This window comes from Lepidochelys olivacea (genome assembly GCF_965140295.1).
Source record: "Lepidochelys olivacea isolate rLepOli2 genome assembly, chromosome: 1".
In the NCBI taxonomy this organism is placed as follows: domain Eukaryota; kingdom Metazoa; phylum Chordata; order Testudines; family Cheloniidae; genus Lepidochelys; species Lepidochelys olivacea.
In genome coordinates this window covers 114,146,990-114,167,523 of record NC_140411.1, presented here as the reverse complement: position 1 = coordinate 114,167,523, position 20,534 = coordinate 114,146,990, and the positions used below count along the sequence as shown (strand labels likewise).

Below are 20,534 nucleotides of genomic sequence, written 5' to 3'. Positions count from 1 at the left end.
GGGAGACAAAAATCTGAGTGGGCATGTGACCCTGCGTGCCTCCCCTCTATGTTGCTTCTAGTGGGTGCAAATATGATTGGAGCCTGGGTCAAGCAAAACGCTTAGTTATGGCTCTGCCCCTTCTTGGTAAAGGTTGAGATGCTGCTTAATGATGCTGATGTCACAAGCAGTTCTTGTTTCCATATGTTACAATGACTCCATGAAATACAGAAAATATCAGTACACTATTTTAAGTCAGGTATTTTCTCCACCTAATTTCAGTGTGCAACTGTAGATTATCTTGAATATGGAAAAAGGAAAATCTTGTATCAGCAACAGCAGGGGATTAAAATAAAATTTTGCTGTGAGAGAAAATCAAAGCCAACGTACAAATATTACTATATCATTAAAGTTACATTACCTAATGTGATCTTTGTATGTTTTATAGTTTAAAGTACAAAATCATGACTGGTGTGGAGAAAGTAAATAAGGAAGTGTTATACTCCTCATAACACAAGAACTAGGGGGTCACTACATGAAATTAATAAGCAGCAGGTTTCAAACAAACAAAAGGAAGTATTTCTTCACACAAAGCAGAACTCTTTGCCTGAGGATGTTGTGAAGACTATAACAGGATTCAAAAAAGAACTAGGTAAGTTCATGGAGGATAAATCCATCACTGCTATTAGCCAGGATAGGCAGGAATGCAAAACCATGCTCTGAAGTGTCCCTAGCCTCGGTTTGCAAGAAGCTGGGAATGGGTGACAGGGGATGGATCACTTGATAATTACCTGTTCTGTTCATTCCCTCTGAAGCACCTGGCATTGGCCACTGTCAGAAGACAGGATACTGGGTTAGATGGACCTTTGGTCTGACCCAGTACGGCCGTTCTTATGTTCTTTGGTTCTTTACCTAACAGAGCAACTGTTCCAGTGGCCCAGAATGCGTATATTTATATATATTGTGTGTATATATATATATATATATATACACACACACACACACACACACAGAGGTTACAATTTTTTCCACGGAGGCTGTGGAAGTCACAGAATCTGTGATTTCTAGTGACCTCCATGAATTTGGCCCTGTCAGCCAGGAGCTGCAGGGTCCCGTCCCTCCACCCCCCCGGTGCGAGGGGCGGGGGGACGGGACCCTGCAGCTCCCCATGGCCATGGGTGACAGGGGCCCCTGGAGTTCCCAGCCACTGCAGGGCCTCAGCTCCTTGCCGCTGCAGGGACCCCCCCCCGGAGCACCGAGCTGCTGCGGGCAGCGGGGCCCTCCCACAACTCCCAGCCAACACAGGCAGTGGGGTTCCCCAGAGCTCCAAGCTGCAGTTGGCGGCGGAGGCTCCCCGCAGCGCCGAGCTGCAAAGGACGGCGGGGCCAGAGCTCCTGGCTGCCTTGCGCAGCGGGGGCCCCCCGCAGCTCCCAGTTGCCATGGGGCGCAGAGGTATCCTGGAGCTCTGAGCTGCTGTCCCTAGAGTTCCAAACCACCATGGGCGCCAGGGGTCCTTCAAAGCTCCCAGCCGCCGTAGGTACGCCAGAGCACTGAGCCCTCACTGGTGGTGGGGGCCTCCAGACCTCAGAGCAGCCCTTGCAGCTGCCCAACATCTGCAGGCAGTGGGGGGACCCCGGAGCTGGGCTCCCCATTTTGTCAGGGATATTTTTTAGTAAAAGTCAGGGACAGCTCACGGGCTTCCATGAATTCTTCTTTATTACCCGTGGCCTCTCCGTGACTTCTATTAAAAATATCCATGCCTTAAAATCTTAGCCTTAATAATGCATACAGTATGCATTGTGATAGGGGGCATCAAAACAAGAACAATGAAACTAGAATGAATATCCTAGCAATCACTACATGAGCAGAATAGTCCTTTCAGAAGTGCCTACTTAATGAGCATATACAGAATTACAGTAAATTAAAAAGTGTTCCACCTAAACTCTTATTTCCCACATGATGACTGTAAGATCAGTAATTGCTTTCTAATGCTTTGAACTCTGTTGTACTGTTAGATATGCAAGTGCACACACCAACATTTATCCAGTATCTTATATTTCAGGGCAAGTGCACACAAAGGCAGTTATGGACTTTTCCAAGCTACACTTCATCTCCTATTATACTACTCCTTTCCATTATTCTCCTCCCCTCCTATCACCTTATCTTATCTTTGTGTGCATTATCTCCCCAGTCTAAATAAACTCAGAAGGGCCAGAGCTTAAGCACAGTAACAGTTTGTGAACCAGTCTGACTTCTTGAGCCAATGTGCCAGAACTAAAATTTTATTTTGGCCAATAAATCATTTGTTTAAGAAAAATGTTTGAAAAATTGCAACTGTACTACTTTAGTTTATTTTTAAGAGTAACATGAAGTCTCACCCTGTGTATCTAACACCACCACACACAAAAGTAGGATTTAAAGCAATTTAGACACATTTTAGCAACTAATATTTTATTTAAAAAATAATAATATACAAGTCATCTTTGGAGAATTACATTGTCTATAGACTATTGCAGATAAATAGTTATTGGGGACTTTTAAAATATAAGGATTGTTTTAAATGTGCTTTAATCTAAAGATGCTGAAGTTAACAAAAGGGAAGTTTAGCCATCTGTTCTAGTTGTATGACATAATTTTAACACTACAAAGCTACGGCTACTTTCTGAAGTTTGTTTTTAAAAAATGATTCTTCAACCTTTTCTGTAAGACACTAAACAGTTTGTCTTTATGTAGTAAAGAGATACAAATAAAGTAAGGCTCCAATCCTGGAAACAGTTATACACGTGTTTAACTTATGCATGCAAGTAGTCTTATTGAAATAAATGGGACTATTCGTGTTTGTAAAGTTACTCGAGTGTCTTTAATAGCCCAGTTAATTTTAAAACTGCCCAGCTTCTGAACCACGGAATACATGTAAAGAGGCCAAAGACTGAAAAGCAGATGAAAGTAGATTAGACCATATTTTTAAATGACTTGGTCTTCAATTAGTAATGTCAACTACAAATATATTAGCATGCAACACTACAGCACTGAAGACCATAATTTGTTTTCATTAGAAAGCTTAGATCACAAAATCAGGACAGTGTTTCTATAAAAAACAAACCATTGTCAGCAAAATTAATAAGTGGTTATTTGAGCAGATTTAAATATTTAATACATTTCAAAACACTTCAGAAGTTACATTAAGTGCTGTTTAGTAAGTAAACAATGTATCAAAATTACTTTCAAAAGGCTATAATATAATATATATCTTCACTGAATACTTCTCTACTACAGCATTCATATTATGAATGAAAACTGTTTATGGCAGAGATATTTTCTTTGGTACAATGCACTTAAATGTGACTTGGCCATATGCACATAAAGTATAAGGGCATATCAACGTAGCTGCTTAATGGAAATGTTCATTAAATTATATTAATGTGACAGTAACTTACAATGCTGTATGCATATTGACCATATACTTTTCTTCTGTAACTTGCAGTAGTAATGGCCATTTTCCAAATTCTTGTTTGGTAAGAAATACAGAAGAAAAAGAAAAAGCATAGGAAACTATAGCTTACTTGTATAATTTTTAACATTTGCTTTCCATAATCCTCTGTATTACATAAAGCTGGAAATGAAACAGAAAAATACATTAGTACACATTAGTAAATATAGAGAAAATTAAAAACTTTATACTCAAGAATTATTCATAATGGCATAGTTAATAAATCAATTTTAATAAATCCATTTTCATGTACAATTCTTACAGAAGACTACATGAAGGGAAAAGAAAGTAGCTACATTATTTATAAGATGCAATTTTGAGAAGGTGAAGTAGAAATAGAATACTGATGTATACACAGAAAAAGTCAAGCCTGGTCTTGCTCCAGCATACGTGGGAATGTGTGTGCCCATATAACTTCTAAAATTATGCATAGCAGTTGGCCAGTGACATACAGCTGCATATCAGATAAAAATTGAACTTTCAATTTCAATAAGACTGACACAAACAACAAAGCAGACAGTTATTTACAGTTATTTACAGTTAAACTGTAATCCACCATCAAGGAAAAAAAATGATTAATTTTATGATGTTTGTTTTTGTCACACTCAAAGTTAAAACATATTTTGTGTGCATCCATTTACTTTGTGAAAACACATTTGTTTTAACGAGTTATTTGGGAGTTCTGTTTTTAAAGGACCCCTGTAACTCCACAACTTTTTCAAGTTTTCACAAGACAAAAGTAAATTGGCTCCAAAAGTGAAAAAATGTGGGCCATATTCAGGATACAGCACAACTGTATGACCACGTTACAAAATCCTGAAAATACTTGTTTGTAATGTATGTGATGATACAGTCACAACTATGGCAGAGTAACTGGTTCCTCAGTGGCGAGGAGGCATTGGAGGATTACAAGCCAATGAGTGCCATTGACCCAGCAAAGATTACTGTTTAGCACTGGCAAAGATCCACATTGGCTTCACTCTTTACTAGAAAATAGCATAGCATATGATAACACAAAGAATAAAAGAAGAAATGCAAGATAAAAGTAGTAACTATAAAGATCAATTCTACATTTTCTACAACTTTTGAAACTAACACATACCCTAAACCCATAACACTTGACAATTGCATCCAACTGCTATTTCTGGAATTCCCTGTGAGAGTTTCTGTCCCTTTCTAACTTCTCACTCTGTTCCTGCACGTTCACAATTTCATGATCTCTGACATCAAAGCACAGGAGTTCAAGCCGAAAACCTGGATCCCTTATTGAAAAAAAGAACTCTCATGGAATATACAGCAGCTCCTCAGATCAGTCAAAATAGCGAAGTTATTTGAGCCAATGACTCAAGCATAATGATTATTCATACTTTAATTCTCATCATATAAAAGATAACATATTCACACTGTTTATTAAAATGACTGAAGCTTGGTTATGACTAAAGAACTCTTTGAAATGTGAAGACTTTTTTCTCTATTGATATCCTAGCTAGACTGCTAGTTAGCACTTACTTTTTACGGTCCTTGTCTTTTTTCAAACTAACGCTAGGTGTAGATGCAAATGCCTGTGCTTGAAGTAACTCAGTAGCAGCTTTTCTTTTATTGAATGCAATCATATCATCTTCCAGGAGTTTTCTTTTTTCCTCCAGCTTCATCCTCTCTTCTTGGTGAAGTCGTTTAAGGTGTTCAAATTTAGCCTGCAGCTGTTAACCAAAGCACAAAAATTGCATTTCCAACTAGTGACACACGGTGGTAGCCTTGCCAAAGGAAAACACTCACTAATACTAAAGCAAACTTTGTAAGCTACATAGATAGCTTGCATGTTGTTATCATTGTAGATTTCTTACGTATCTTGAGTTCTTAAAACACTGCTTCATAAATCAACCACAGGGGCACCATAGTCCTGTTAAAAAAAACTTTAAGTAAAAGAAACTTTTGAAGTACACAATCACATATTTATATGTATTTGCAAAAAAGGCTCAAACAACCATTTTTTTCCAAACAACTTTTTAAAAAAAGACATTTAGGATGACATGTATACAGATTTTAATTCGTATTAAAAATTAACAGGGAGACACATGGGTAACTTAATGCTGGAGCCAATAAATTGCAAGAACTAAATAGGGCACTAGATTTGCATCAGGAAATATTTTATATGGATCAAAAATTGAGGCATCCACAGGTAACATTTCTGAAGAGAGGGCCCCCTTTATGGTTCAACAGAGGAGTATCCAATCATCACTGAGCTGAGTAAAGAAAAACAACAGCTTGATATAAACTGGAGTTGGGAAGCTCTTTGATATTGGAACCTCTGAGAAGAGGGAAAGATTAGCAGAGCATTCGAAAATTAGGACTTGTTGGGCAGAATATCTAAGACTTCTATCTCCCTAAAACTAGATGGTCAGAAAGCCATCAGATGGCTGTATATGTATGTAGCCCACTGTCTATGACTACAATTTGAGTAGTCGGAGAAAAACAATTTGTTGTATCACAAGAGTTAATTATTTATTTGAAAGAATTGTTCTCTGAAGAAACACATTTTAGGCTTTGTCTACACTAGCACTTCTGTCTGCAAAACTTTTGTCAGGTAGGGGTGTGAAAAAAACCACACCCCTCACCAACAAAAGTGCTGGTGTGGACAGTGCTACGTCAGCAGGAGAGCGTCTCCCACCAATATATATACTGCCGCTCGTTGGGGGTGGTTTAATTATGCTGGCAGCAGAGAGCTCTTCTGCTGGCATAAACCAACTACGCAGGAGACCTTACAGTGGCGCAACTTCAGCGGTACAGCTGTGCTGTTATAAGGTCCAGAGTATAGACATAGCCTTAATTTCTCTTTGGATCTGTGCAGTTACAGATCCGAGTGAACCACTGCATGCTCAAAACCTCTGTTGAAGCTGTCCATATGGACTGCCACACTTGGGAGATTAACAAGCAAGTAGTGACCCTGTAGGTTGGTCAGTCTGAGGAGCAGTATTTAGAAGTAACTGCAAGACTACTGTCCTGAATTGGGAAGAATTCAGGTACAGAGAGTAATGTTGCATAAAGAGTTCCAAATACCAACCTTGCATACAAGACAGATAAGGTAGGTGAGGTAATATCTTTTACTGGACCAACTTCTGTCAGTGGAAAGTACAAGTCCTCTGAGCTACACAGAGCTCTCCTTCAGGTCTGGGGAAGGAAGCAGCCTCTGAGAGGTTGTCTACACTTACAAAACTGAGAGTGGACGACATGATACATCTGAGGGAAGGGAACAGAAGGAGACTCCGCCGATTGGAAGGCATGAGATGCACTGTCCTAGGTTTTGGAGTTCCACGACCACCATTCCCAAGAGAAGGAGGCTTGGGACGCTCTCCTCAGGGGGACTGAGTCATCTATCTGCTGCCCTGACCAGAAAAACAGAGAAGTCTGCTGCTTGCCAGAAGCTAGGATTCACGATGTGATGGAGAGACTGCAGAGACTCATCAAGCCCTCGAATCGCTACCCCTTCCTGCCTCTCCACGTGGGCACCAATGATACTGCCAAGAATGACCTTGAGCAGATCACTGCAGACTACGTGGCTCTGGGAAGAAGCATAAAGGAGTTTGAGGTGCAAGTGGTCTTCTCGTCCATCCTTCCCGTGGAAGGAAAAGGCCTGGGTAGAGACCGTTGAATCATGGAAGTCAACAAATGGCTACGCAGGTGGTGTCGGAGAGAAGGCTTTGGATTCTTTGACTATGTGATGGTGTTCCAAGAAGGAGGAGTGCTAGGCAGAGACGGGCTCCACCTAACGATGAGAGGGAAGAGCATCTTCGCAAGCAGGCTGGCTAACCTAGTGAGGAGGGCTTTAAACTAGGTTCACCGGGGGAAGGAGACCAAAGCCCTGAGGGAAGTGGGATACCGGGAGGAAGCACGAGCAGAAGCACGCGAGAGGGAAGGGCTCCTGCCTCATACTGAGAAAGAGGGACGATCAGCGAGTTATCTCAAGTGCCTATACACAAATGCAAGAAGCCTGGGAAACAAGCAGGGAGAACTGGAAGTCCTGGCACAGTCAAGGAATTATGATGTGACTGGAATAACAGAGACTTGGTGGGATAGCTCACATGACTGGAGTAGTGTCATGGATGGATATAAACTGTTCAGGAAGGACAGGAAGGGCAGAAAAGGTGGGGGAGTTGCATTGTATGTAAGGGAGCAGTATGACTGCTCAGAGCTCAAGTATGAAACTGCAGAAAAACCTGAGAGTCTCTGGATTAAGTTTAGAAGTGTGAGCAACAAGGGTGATGTCATGGTGGGAGTCTGCTATAGACCACCGGACCAGGGGGATGAGGTGGACAAGGCTTTCTTCAACTCACGGAAGTTACTAGATCGCAGGCCCTGGTTCTCATGGGAGACTTCAATCACCCTGATATCTGCTGCGAGAGCAATACAGCAGTGCACAGAGAATCCAGGAAGTTTTTGGAAAGTGTAGGGGACAATTTCCTGGTACAAGTGCTGCAGGAACCTAGGGGCAGAGCTCTTCTTGACCTGCTGCTCACAAACAGGGAAGAATTAGTAGGGGAAGCAAAAGTGGATGGGAACCTGGGAGGCAGTGACCATGAGATGGTCGAGTTCAGGATCCTGACACAGGGAAGAAAGGAGAGCAGCAGAATACGGACCCTGGACTTCAGAAAAGCAGACTTTGACTCCCTCAGGGAACTGATGGGCAGGATCCCCTGGGAGAATAACATATGGAGGAAAGGAGTCCAGGAGAGCTGGCTGTATTTTAAAGAATCCTTATTGAGGTTACAGGGACAAACCATCCCGATGTGTAGAAAGAAGAGTAAATATGGCAGGAGACCAGCTTGGCTTCACAGTGAAATCCTTGCTGATCTTAAACACAAAAAAGAAGCTTACAAGAACTGGAAGATTGGACAAATGACCAGGGAAGAGTATAAAAATATTGCTCGGGCATGCAGGAGTGAAATCAGGAAGGCCAAATCACACCTGGAGTTGCAGCTAGCAAGAGATGTTAAGAGTAACAAGAAGGGTTTCTTCAGGTATGTTAGCAACAAGAAGGATGTCAAGGAAAGCGTGGGCCCCTTACTGAATGAGAGAGGTAACCTAGTGACAGAGGATGTGGAAAAAGCTGAAGTACTCAATGGGTTTTTTGCCTCTGTCTTCACGAACAAGTCAACTCTCAGACTACTGCACTGGGCAGCACAGCATGGGGAGGAAGTGACCAGCCCTCTGTGGAGAAAGAAGTGGTTTGGGACTATTTAGAAAATCTGGACGAGCACAAGTCCATGGGGCCAGATGCGCTGCATCCGAGAGTGCTAAAGGAGTTGGCGAATGTGATTGCAGAGCCATTGGCCATTATCTTTGAAAACTCATGCCGATCGGGGGAAGTCCCAGACGACTGGAAAAAGGTTAATGTAGTGCCCATCTTTAAAAAAGGGAAGGAGGAGGATCCTGGGAACTACAGGCCAGTCAGCCTCACCTCAGTCCCTGGAAAAATCATGGAACAGGTCCTCAAGGAATCAATTCTGATGCATTTAGAGGAGAGGAAAGTGATCAGGAACAGTCAGCATGGATTCACCAAGGGCAAGTCATGCCTGACTAATCTAATTGCCTTCTATGACGAGATAACTGGCTCTGTGGATTAGGGGAAAGCAGTGGACGTGTTGTTCCTTGACTTTAGCAAACCTTTTGACACGGTCTCCCACAGTATTCTTGCCAGCAAGTTAAAGTAGTATGGGCTGGATGAATGGACTATAAGGTGGATAGAGAGCTGGCTAGATTGTTGGTCTCAACGGGTAGCGATCAATGGCTCCATGTCTAGTTGGCAGCCGGTATCAAGTGGAGTGCCCCAAGGGTCGGTCCTCGGGCTGGTTTTGTTCAATATCTTCATAAATGATCTGGAGGATGGTGTGGATTGCACCCTCAGCAAGTTTGCAGATGACACTAAACTGGAAGGAGAGGTAGATACGCTGGAGGGTAGCGATAGGATACAGAGGGCCCTAGACAAATTAGAGGATTGGGCCAAAAGAAATCTGATGAGGTTCAACAAGGACAAGTGCAGAGTCCTGCACTTAGGACGGAAGAATCCCATGTACCGCTACAGACTAGGGACCGAATGGCTAGGCAGCAGTTCTGCAGAAAAGGACCTAGGGGTTACAGTGGACGAGAAGCTGGATATGAGTCAACAGTGTGCCCTTGTTGCCAAGAAGGCCAATGGCATTTTGGGCTGTATAAGTAGGGGCACTGCCAGCAGATCGAGGGACGTGATCATTCCCCTCTATTGGACATTGGTGAGGCTTCATCTGGAGTACTGTGTCCAGTTTTGGGCCCCACACTACAAGAAGGATGTGGAAAAATTGGAAAGTGTCCAGTGGAGGGCAACAAAAATGGTTAGGGGACTGGAACACATGACTTCTGAGGAGAGGCTGAGGGAACTGGGATTGTTTAGTCTGCAGAAAAGAAGAATGAAGGGGGATTTGATAGCTGCTTTCAACTACCTGAAAGGGGGTTCCAAAGAGGATGGATCTATACTGTTCTCAGTGGTAGCAGATGACAGAACAAGGAGTAATGGTCTCAAGTTGCAGTGGGGGAGGTTTAGGTTGGATATTAGGAAAACTTTTTCACTAGGAGGGTAGCGAAGCACTGGAATGCATTACCTAGGGAGGTGGTGGAATCTCCTTCCTTAGAAGTTTTTAAGGTCAGGCTTGACAAAGCCGTGGCTGGGATGATTTAGTTGGGGATTGGTCCTGCTTTGAGCAGGGGGGTTGGACTAGATGACCTCCTGAGGTCCCTTCCAACCCTGATATTCTATGAAAACTGCAACTGTGCTGCCATGGCATTTAGTGAAGACACTACCTACACCGACAGGATAGCTTTTCCCATCGCGTAGGTACTCCACCTCCCCAAGAGGCGGAGGTGAAACTACACCAGGATGTAGGTCGATATAACTGTGTTGCTAGGGGTATGCAGTCAGTGGTTTCGGGGGTGGGGGGGAGGTTCCCTTCTTTTTTCCCTGTATTGAAGAATGTTCTCCTAGAGTATTTGGTGTCTCTTTCCAGAATGCGATCTACTTCTCTGGTGGAATGTCCTTGTTTAGTGAAGGTGGCTTGAAGTGTGTTTAGGTGTGTAACCTGGACTTTCTCTTTGGAGCAAATGCTGTGGTATTTGAGTGGCTGGCTGTAGACAATACACTTTTTGGTGTGTCTGGGGTGGTTGCTGGATCTGTGGAGATAAGCGTGGTGATATGTGGGTTTCTTGTATATAGCTGTTTGTAGAGTTCCATTGTTTAAGCTAATCATGGTGTCCAGGGAATTGATGCTGGTGTGGGAGTGTTCTACAGAGAGTCTGATGGATAGCTGGTGGTTGTTAAAGTTGTGATGAAAATCTATGAGGGAGTTTAGGTCTTCTGTCCAGAGGATGAAACTATTATCAATGTATCTCAGGAATATCACTAGTTTTCATGGTGCATTTTTCCAGAAATTCTTCCTTGAAGTGACCCATGAAGAGGCTGGCATATTGTGGAGCCAGCCTAGTACCAATGGCCATTCCCATGGTTTGGACAAAGTGTTTGCTGTTAAATGTAAACTCAAAGCAGCACCAGACACTTCCAGAACAACAAACGCAAAACCTGAAGACATATCTCCTCAGCTACAAAGATCAGTACCTCCCATAACACACCTTTCAAGATCCATAGGTTCTACACATGCTTATTACATGTAGTGTACATCATCCAGGGCATCAAATGCCCCCAAAATCACTATGCTTTCAAAAGAGTTCACATAGAAAAAAAATAAAAGACAAACACAACATATCACTGTGGGTGAACGCTTTTCACAATTATTTCATGTCCGATCTTTTAATACTTGTCCTTAAATCAAACCTGCATAACACCTTCAAAAGGAGACCATGGGAACTTAAATTCATAACTCTTGCTACAAACCAAAAACCATTGACTTTACAGGGGCACTGCTTTTATGGCTTATTACAAGAATTTTTAACACACCACATTGCCTGCTACTCTTAATTGTCCACTTCAAACCCTTTGTGCATAACAATCTAACCCCCAATTACCCACTTTATTTCAAGTGACAACCTCAAACATGGGTTACCCCTTCTGCTTAACAAGATCCATCCCAACTTGTATTTAGCTCAGACACTCTGCTTCCTTCCCCAGACTTGAAGAAGAGATGTGTATAGCCTGAACATTACCGGGTTGACCATGGCACCGGGCCCACACTCAGAAGGGGCCCTGGTGTCCAGACCATAGCCCCACTTCCCCACCCCGCTCTGCCTGTGCTCTGACTCAAGGCCCCACCCACCACTCACTCTTCCTCACCTCCCTCCCTCCTGCCTGACCCGTGGGTGTGGGGCCAGTGGCACAGCTGGGGTGAGCAGGCTCTCGGGGGGTCCCAGGGCTCTGCTCTATTTGCAAATGTAGCTCTGGCTCAGACAGTCTCTGCTTCCCACCACCTGTGGGACTCTGCCCACCTCCCCAGGCTGAGCTGTCTGGGACCAGTGCAGGGATCAGGCCAGTCTCGGCCAGTTGGTGGGGGGCAGCGCAGTGGGCTGGGCCCCTCCAGGCAAGTGGGTCCTGAGGGAGCCCAGCCCAGGGAGGCTCTGGCCTGGCGATTGTGCTGCTCCCGAGGAGCCAGAGCGATCCCTGACCAGCCCCAGCTGTGCTGGGGGCTCAGCCCATGCGCAGACATAGTCACTTCTCAGCAGGCTGTGGCTGGAGGACAGGCAGGGCGTGGGGGAGTGGGTCTTTGGGAGATTGGGGTGGGGGTACTGGACAATGGAGGGGGGGGGTCTGTGTGGGGTACTCCTGGGGGAATCAAAAAAGGTCCCCCTGCAGATTTCTTTGCTTCCCTTTAGAAAGTGACAAAGAAGCAAAGGGAAGCCAGGGGAGTGGGAGGGCTGGGAATGCCCATGGGCTGAGTTTGGGTAGGGTTGCCAGGTGTCCGATTTTCGACTGGAACGCCCAGCCGAAGAGGGACCCTGGTGGCTCCGGTCAGCACTGCTGACCAGGCTGTTAAAAATCCGGTCAGTGCAGTGGGGCTAAGGCAAGCTCCTGACCTGCCGTGGCTCCACACGGCTCCTGGAAGCAGCGGCATGTCCACCCTCCGGCTTCTAAGTGTAGGGGCAACCAGGGAGCTCCACAGGCTGCCCCCGCCCCAAGCGCCAGCTCTGTAGCTCCCACTGGCTGGGAACCGTGGCAATGGGAGCTGCGGGGTGGGTGCTGCTACATCGGATGGGGCAGCACAGAGCCACCTGGCTGTGCCTCCGCGTAGGAGCCAGAGGGTGGACATGCTGCTGCTTCCAGGAGCTGCCTGAGGTAAGCACCACCCAAAGCCTACACTCCTGACCACCTCCCGTGCCCCAACCCCCTGCCCCAGCCCTGATCCCCCTTCTGTCCTCTGAACTCCTCTATCCCAGCCCGGAGCCCCCTCCAGCACCCCAAACTCCTCATTCCCAGCTCCACCCAAGAGTCTGCATTCCCAGCCAGAGCCCTCACCCCAACCCCCTGTCCCAGGCCTGGGTCCTCTCCTGTACCCCAACCCCCTCATCCCTGGCCCCACCCCAGAGCCCACACCCACAGCTGGGGCCCTCACCCCGTCCCGCATCCCAACCCACTGCCTCAGCCCGGAGCCCCATCCCGCACCCTGAACTCATTTCTGGCCCCACCCTGGAGCCCGCACCCTCAGCCCTCATCCCCTCCTGCACCCCAACCCCCTGCCCTAGCCCTGTGGAAATGAGCAAGGGAGTGAGGGTGGGGAGAGCGAGCAACAGAGGGAGGGGAGGATTGAGTGAGCTGGAGCAGGGCCTTGGAGAAGGGGTGGGGCAGGGGTGTTCGGTTTTGTGCAAGTAGAAAGTTGGCAACCCTAAATATGGGGGGGGCAGAAGCGAGGAGTGGGGGGGCACATGCGGTCACATGCCGCTGCCCCCCATTTCCGTGAACGCAGAGCTGCCCAGCTGAAAAAGAAGGGTGCTGCTCAGCTCTGCTGACTTTGCAGCTGGATGCTGCCTTCTGGGTCCTAGTGTTGGTTGTGCTCCCCTTCTGTGTGCTTGGAGTCATCCCGTTTTTTGTACCACAGTGAGTGTTCATGGTGGGACAGGGCAGGGGGCGGGAAGAGGAATGGGATGGGGAGGGGATGGAGCAGTGAGGAAGGGGCATTGGATGGGAAAGAGAAGGGGATAGGAGAAGTGGGAGCCCAGCATGCAGCATCCCCGGGGCAGGAGCTGGGGCTCCCCCGTTAAACAGGCCCATCAAATCCCCACCCTGACAAACCCCACCTCCCCTACACCTGGAGCACCCCAATGAGTCCCAACCAGCTGCACCTGGACCTCCACCCCAAATGAACCCCATCTCCCCTGCCCCCAGACCCTGCTCCCCCCCGCTGAGCTCCCCACACCTAGACACCCCATGCTGAGCCCCAACCACCTTCACCTGGACACTGCTGCAGAGTTCTATTGCCCCTGCACCTGGAACCCCCCCCAATGAGTCCCTGTGCATCCAGATCCCCCACTGAGCCGCCCACATCCAGAACCCTCTTACCCCCATCTGGATCTCCCCACACTAAGTCCCTCTGCACTTGGATCCCGCTGCCAGACTGAGTCTGCCTGTCCATACCTGGTGTGTCTGGCGCAGAGGGGCAGGCCCACATGGTGTTTCTGGGGCAGGCCTGGCCCTTGCGCTGTGTCAGGGTCATGTGCAGCCTCACTGCTGAGTCCCTGTCCTGGGGTGGGCTGGTGGGATGCTGGAGGGTGATCTCCCACCTCCATGCAACCAGTGGCCTGTGCTCCCCTCTGCAATGCTGGAGCTTCCACATTTATTTATTGACAAATAAAATTTGTAGAATTTTAAAATATTGTGTGCAGAATTTTTTATTTTTTGATGCAGAATTCCCTCATGGGTTGCTGTGCAGCTGTGATGGTGGGACTACAAGGGGGGTGCTGGGCAGTTGGGTGGTCGGGGGGGAAGGGGGAAGTGCTGGCCATAGGGATCTGTGGTGGAGGTCTCTGGGCAAGGGGCACTGGGCATAAGGGCGGGGCACTGAACAGGGGGGTGATGTGGCATGGGCCCACCCCCAAGGGGAAAGGGCACACTGGCAATGCAGGGCGGACCAGTGCGCTGCAGGTTTGTAAACAGTGCCCTTGTGCTGGGAAGCACGAAGCGGGGCCACTCCCACCGCACCATACCCTGTCTCACTGCCCCCAACCAGCCCCTCGCTCTGAGGACCGACCCTCCTGACCCCTGTGCCATGCCCCACAAATACGTTTGGCGCCAGGTCCACAAAAAGTTAATTTGATCCTGAGCTTGAAAACTTGTACTTTTCACCAAAAGAAGTTGACCCAATAAAAGATTATCTCATCTACACACTCTCTCTCATATCCTGATACCAACATGGCTACAACACTGCAAACTATCTTGCGTATATCAGAGAAGCAAATTGCAAAGGTATGTTGTAGAGGCTGCCTTAGACCTACCTGAATGTGCCCTGAAACCCATTGGTTGCTGAACACAATAAATTATTCATATCCTGATCTGCTTGGGCAGTCTTATGCTGGGAAGGAGTTTATGATCCTAATCCTATCCCACACACCACAAGTAATGTAGGGCAATTTGTGGATTAGTTTGATCCTATTTAGAAAATAAAATTAAGACCTCTTGACATTCAAAGTGTGGAGCTGAATTCCTTTCAAATGCACCTGCATTGCAAGGAAAAATGCAATATTAATCACCTAACTGAGATGGAAATCAGAAACCACTTTAAGACAGGATTTGAGGTAAACACGTAGGACATCTTATGGAATGTTGAATAAGGCGGCTAGAGGGTAAGAAAATTATTTTGCTAGCATTGCTTGATGGTAGATAATTCTCTGAGGAATTTGTTGCACTGACAAATGACTCAGATCTCAAGAGATCCATCTACTTCACATCTTTATTAAGTAAGGATCTAGAAGCTCCAGTCTAGATTTCTCATTAGCTACTACCACTACCAGAGAGAGTCTGGTATTGGGTGAAAGTAAAAAGATATTCAAAATCCTTCTCAGGAATTTGATACGTAGAGTATGCCTGCTTTAAAGTTCGTATGAATTGAAGCTTGGGTTAACCCAAAGTCCCTACACAACTCCAGAATACCATTGTTTATGGGCATAACCACACATTCAGCTGTTTGGGCTGAAGAAAATTGAAAACCTGCAGATTTCTATAGAAATCTTGCAATTTCTTTTGATTCAAAAGATATACCTAGATACTACTGCAATGGTGGACTTATAAATAATATAAACAGGATATTTACTAGTTTAGACTTCATCCACCGCTCCCTCCCGCACCCCCAATGCATCAAACAAATTATGTCCTTTTTTTAAAAGCACTCCACAATTTAGCCCCACCCCATCTGACTCATTTTACTGCAATGTTGACTCCCACTTTTAATTCCACCAATGACTCAATCACCCACCTCTGCAACATGAACTTCTGTGCTTCTTCCCATGCTAAGCACCATGTATAGAAAATGCTCCCAATCAAAATCTGTCATCACCACCTTATCTTCTTTCAGCTCCCTCCTGAAAACTCACCTCCGCCATAATGCATATAGAAAACTGCCATCTGATAATGGCTAGGCCATGGTGAGCTGTGATCATTGCTACAGAAGGGCTAAGAACTGTGCAGACTGTTATGTTAGCCTGTCTCCATCACTCTGACCAAGCCCACTTGTTTCTCTTCTCCATCTGTCCAGTCCTTTAACTGTAAGCTCTTTGAGGAAAGATATTGCCATTATTATATTTCTGTACAGTGTCTAGCACAATGGAACTCAACCCATGCTGTCCTTTCAGCTCTAGTGCTATACAAAAGTTAATAATTAATAGGTATGATAGTAGTAGTGATTTTGCTAAAATATTCCAAACACCAGTGAATTAAAAAGAGAGAGGCATACTTGCCTCTCGCTCAGCTTCTTTCAATATTGCTTCTTTCTCCTTGACTCTCTGCACAAACATCTGTCTCATCTCCTCCTCCTTCCGTTGCAATTCGCCAAAGAACTCATGCCTCTTAGCTTCATAGGTCTCCTGTAGACTGAAGTCCAGAGAATTTATAGTCTCTATCATATTGTTTGTAACATAAGGAAACATAAAGGAAGCATGTAAATACAGTTTGGCACATTACTTTAACAAGTAGTTCAACTCATGTACAAATCTCTCAAACTTCTCATATGCAAGTAATAAACAACCTTAAATAGAAGGAACTACTCCCTACACCTTTGTAGGTTTTGATCTTTCTAAGTAAACGTGTCTGGGTAGATTTAAAAAAACCTGACAAGAAGCCATTTACTGAGCTTATTTGAAGCACTTCAAATTACAGCAGTTTAGGACTGTTACAATTCTTGAAACGTGGAGTAGGAACACTCTCAATCTCCAATTTGTACGATTTTGGAGTTTACAAGAAAAGGAGGTGGCAGGACGCTCAAAAATGTTGGAAAAGGATAAGAGTTCTCTCACACTTACACAGACTGATCGTAATCAATGAAAACTTAGTGTCTCTGAAATGTTTAATCCGAGATGCTACTTTGCACATAACAGCTGTTAGACTGATTATGCCCCTATGAAAAAGCTATCCTTGGGGAAATAAGTAAAGTAAGAAGTCCCAACCTTAATGAAGGGAAATAATGTGACCCTCAAACAAAATATATAGGATTCTTTATGTGATTTCAAAATTGAATATCTGTGATAGTCATGTGGCTAAAGGTGATATCTGATTTTACAAGTACTTTGATATCCACAATATAGGCTTATTTCTTGAAATGTTTGAATTTCCTTAACAAAAAATATTTTTGTTAGTATGGTTTCAAAAAAATTAGTGTCTTCACAGAAGTGAACACATTTGAAGCTTACCATACTGATCTTTGAAATTATTAAGAGGGTTTAAAAAAAAAAATAGTTCAAGCCATCAAGCAAACACCTGGACACAAAACACAGAAGCAGGGTAACAACAACAAAACTGTTAATCAGATCATGTTGTTTTATTCCTGTACCTACACTTCAGTTCCCATCTTAAAAATAAGGACAACCTACCTATCTTTGTTATGTCACGCTTGGATGAAAAATACTCTTTCCAAAAAGTATCTGAATAAATCTTTTGTAAGACAGCAAAGTCTACGGTAATTGAGTTGTGGGCCAGATCCTTAGCTGATATAGATAAGTCCATTTATTTTACACCAGCTGAGGACCTGGGCCTGTCTCTTACAGGAAATAATGCTGATGAGAAGTTTAATAAAAGGATCTTCGAAGTATTAGCAATGATTAAGGATAAGATTGTGTCACAAAGGTCACGGATTCCATGACTTTCAGAGACCTCAGTGACATTTTCTGCCTCAGCCTTGTGCCCTGGGGCAGCGGGGCTGGAGCTGCCAGCTGCTGGGGGTCCCACAGCTCCAAGCCACTGCAGGCAGCAGGGGTCCCAGATCTCTGAGCTGCCAGGGTGGCAGCAGGGGCCCCAGAACTGTCAGTTGCCATGGCAGTGGATGCTGGAGTTCCCCTCTTTCACTAGTGGGGCTTAGACTCTCATCCCCCCTCCCTGGGGCTTGGGCTTCAGTCGCTCCCCATGTCAGCACTCCCCATTATTTTTAGTAAAATCACAGACAGATTGCAGGCCTCTGTGAATTTCTGTTTATTGTCCACAACCTGTCAGTGACTTTTTAGTAAAAATAACCATGACAAAATCGTAATGTTGGCAATGACGTCCCTCTCTGTTCTGGTGCTGTGTGTGCCCTGTTTGCCTTTTTTACTATTTTTATTCTCTTTTCTAGCTGCATCTGGCATCTTTCCTCAGATATCAAGAGCAAGGTTCCTGGCTTCCTTCCAGGCTGCTGAAACACTGCATCAACATCTTTTTATTCATTAACTTATGTTCTTCCTTTTTGGCACATTAACAGATTTAAATCCTGTTCAGCTGTTACCACTCAAAGTAAGCTTCAGTATAAAAAGTTCTGCATCAGGAAAACTAAGAACTTGCTGATGTAGACGTTACAATAAACAAACAATTTCATCTCTTGTTATTTGTACTTAATTCTATGACAGTGGCAGGAAAGCTCCCCAATCCTAAATATCAATCCATTTTGAGTCAACGTAACACGAAGAATGACATCACCGGTGCTGACAGTCTATTCACTCCACTTTTTTCTTTCATCCTTCTATGAAAGTCTTGTTGCTGAATGTGGCAATTATTAAATCAGATGTTGTTCCTTCACTACTTTTTTTCCTCCACACATTCAGCACTTTGTTGCTTACTGCCTCATTGACTGCTGGGTGGTGGGACTGCAACATCCTTTCAGTGGGATAATGGCAGAGGGGGTTGATTCACCTCTTCTTACTCTAAAGCTCTCCCCAATTCACTACCAGGTAAGAGTCTGACACCACTAGTAAGTTAGTCAATGTGACAACACTACTTTCCTTCCTCTTCTCCTCTCCCAATGTGGGGTACAAGCATTGTGACAGAAGTAAGTTACTGTATCTCAGGCTATGTCTACACTACCGCGGTAGGTCAACCTTTGCTACACAACTCCAGCTATGTGAATAATGTAGCTGGAGTCGACGTACCTTAGGTCAAGTTACCGCAGGGTCTACATTTACCTTACTCTTTTCGTTGGGGGTAGAGTTCAGGGGTCGACTGGAGAGCGATCTGCAGTCAATTTGGCAGGTCTTTATTAGACCCACTAAATCGACCACCAGTGGAACGATCTCAAGAGCATCAAACCCCGCTGTAATGTAGACCTGCCCTAGGCACGGTGTGTTTTTTCAACCAAATGAACAGTCCATTTTTAAAAAAAAGTAACAGAAGCAACCATCTCAAGTCTCTCAGTACAAGCCAGCTTAATAAAAGAAAAGGCTGTTGGGAAGATTAATGAATTTATGTTTGTGAAATGTTTTGATACCATGCTATAATTTAAGTTCCTAGACAGATAGTTGTTGTTGACCTGCAGCTGGGGTATTTTTTAGAGCATTAAAAGTGTCAAATATAAGATAAGTCATCACTTGAACAGCTCAGATTTAGTGCTGGAATGGTGAAAGGTCAATAGTTTTATGAGATGAGACCAGGTCACTTCTTTAAAAATAAAAATCATCACCACAAGACTTTAATGCTATCTTCTTTCAAATTAAAAGAAATAGAGAAAATAAGGCACCTTTCCTAGAAATTCAGTCACTTAGATATATGTTGAAAATTATATTTATAGGAATAGTTCTGCAGAGAAAAATACTGGCTAAAATGGTATGCATCCATGAAGTTCACACAAAGAAGTCTGCCTTCAAGATACCAGATTTACCAAATAATCACTTATAAAAGTACTGTTGTTCTTTTTTCAGTTTGTTTCTAGAATATAGTATTGTTTTGCAAATCACAATGACAAAAACAGAACATGTAATAACTTCAAACCTCCCCACGTTTAATGTCAGCAGAACAATGATCTAAAAAGTGATTTATTTTAAGAGTGGTTTATATTTCATCAGAGTTTAAGTTGGCACTATACGTATCTAATGTAATTTTGTATACTGTGGTCAGTTAAATGCTTTTCAAAATGTACACAACACTGGCTCTGACATGCTTCATATAATGCACTCCAGTTTTAAAATGAAAATCTAATACATGGATATTATCACCCTTTCTGTAAGAGGGGCTGTTGGGGGAAGGGGGTTTGTGACAAAGGCATTTATGTACAAGTAAGGTAGATAATTTTTAATATCTTACTAATACTCTTCACATACTTCACTATAGCACTACTACCTACCTTTCTACAGAAGTGTGGCTGTGAGATATAGACTTTTTGCTATCTGTGTAACCCTTTAGTAGGGGGACCCTAAAAACAAAGGTGCAAATCAATCAAGTTTTGCTCATGATCAATGAGCTTAATTTAAAAAGGCTTAGTAGGACACTTAATATTTCATCTCACGAAGATCAAATTTACAAGCTGATAAAAATATAAAGAGAGTGATCCAAATAACCTACCTTAAGAGTCATTCAGGTAACTTACTCCTCAGATATATTCTATTAATAAAACCCTGCATTTGACAGAAAGTTTTAGAATTCTTCAGTATC

General features: G+C 44.3%; 1 protein-coding gene across 3 annotated transcripts in view; it reads right to left on the bottom strand.

The window, feature by feature from the left end:
• SEPTIN10 (septin 10) overlaps positions 1 to 20,534 on the bottom strand; it is a 69,355-nt gene that overhangs the window by 16,093 nt on the left and 32,728 nt on the right. Inside the window, exons 8-10 of one of the 3 annotated variants that reach the window (XM_084619424.1) lie at positions 16,388 to 16,520; positions 4,979 to 5,169; positions 3,543 to 3,592 (exon numbers count right to left, since the gene is read on the bottom strand). In XM_084619424.1, the coding sequence (XP_084475550.1) occupies positions 3,583 to 3,592; positions 4,979 to 5,169; positions 16,388 to 16,520 (334 nt within the window). In that variant the 3' untranslated portion in view covers positions 3,543 to 3,582. Of the gene's footprint in view, positions 1 to 2,413; positions 3,593 to 4,573; positions 4,732 to 4,978; positions 5,170 to 16,387; positions 16,521 to 20,534 lie in introns of those variants that run through there. The other 2 variants (XM_084619423.1, XM_084619422.1) reach the window with 2 other exon arrangements.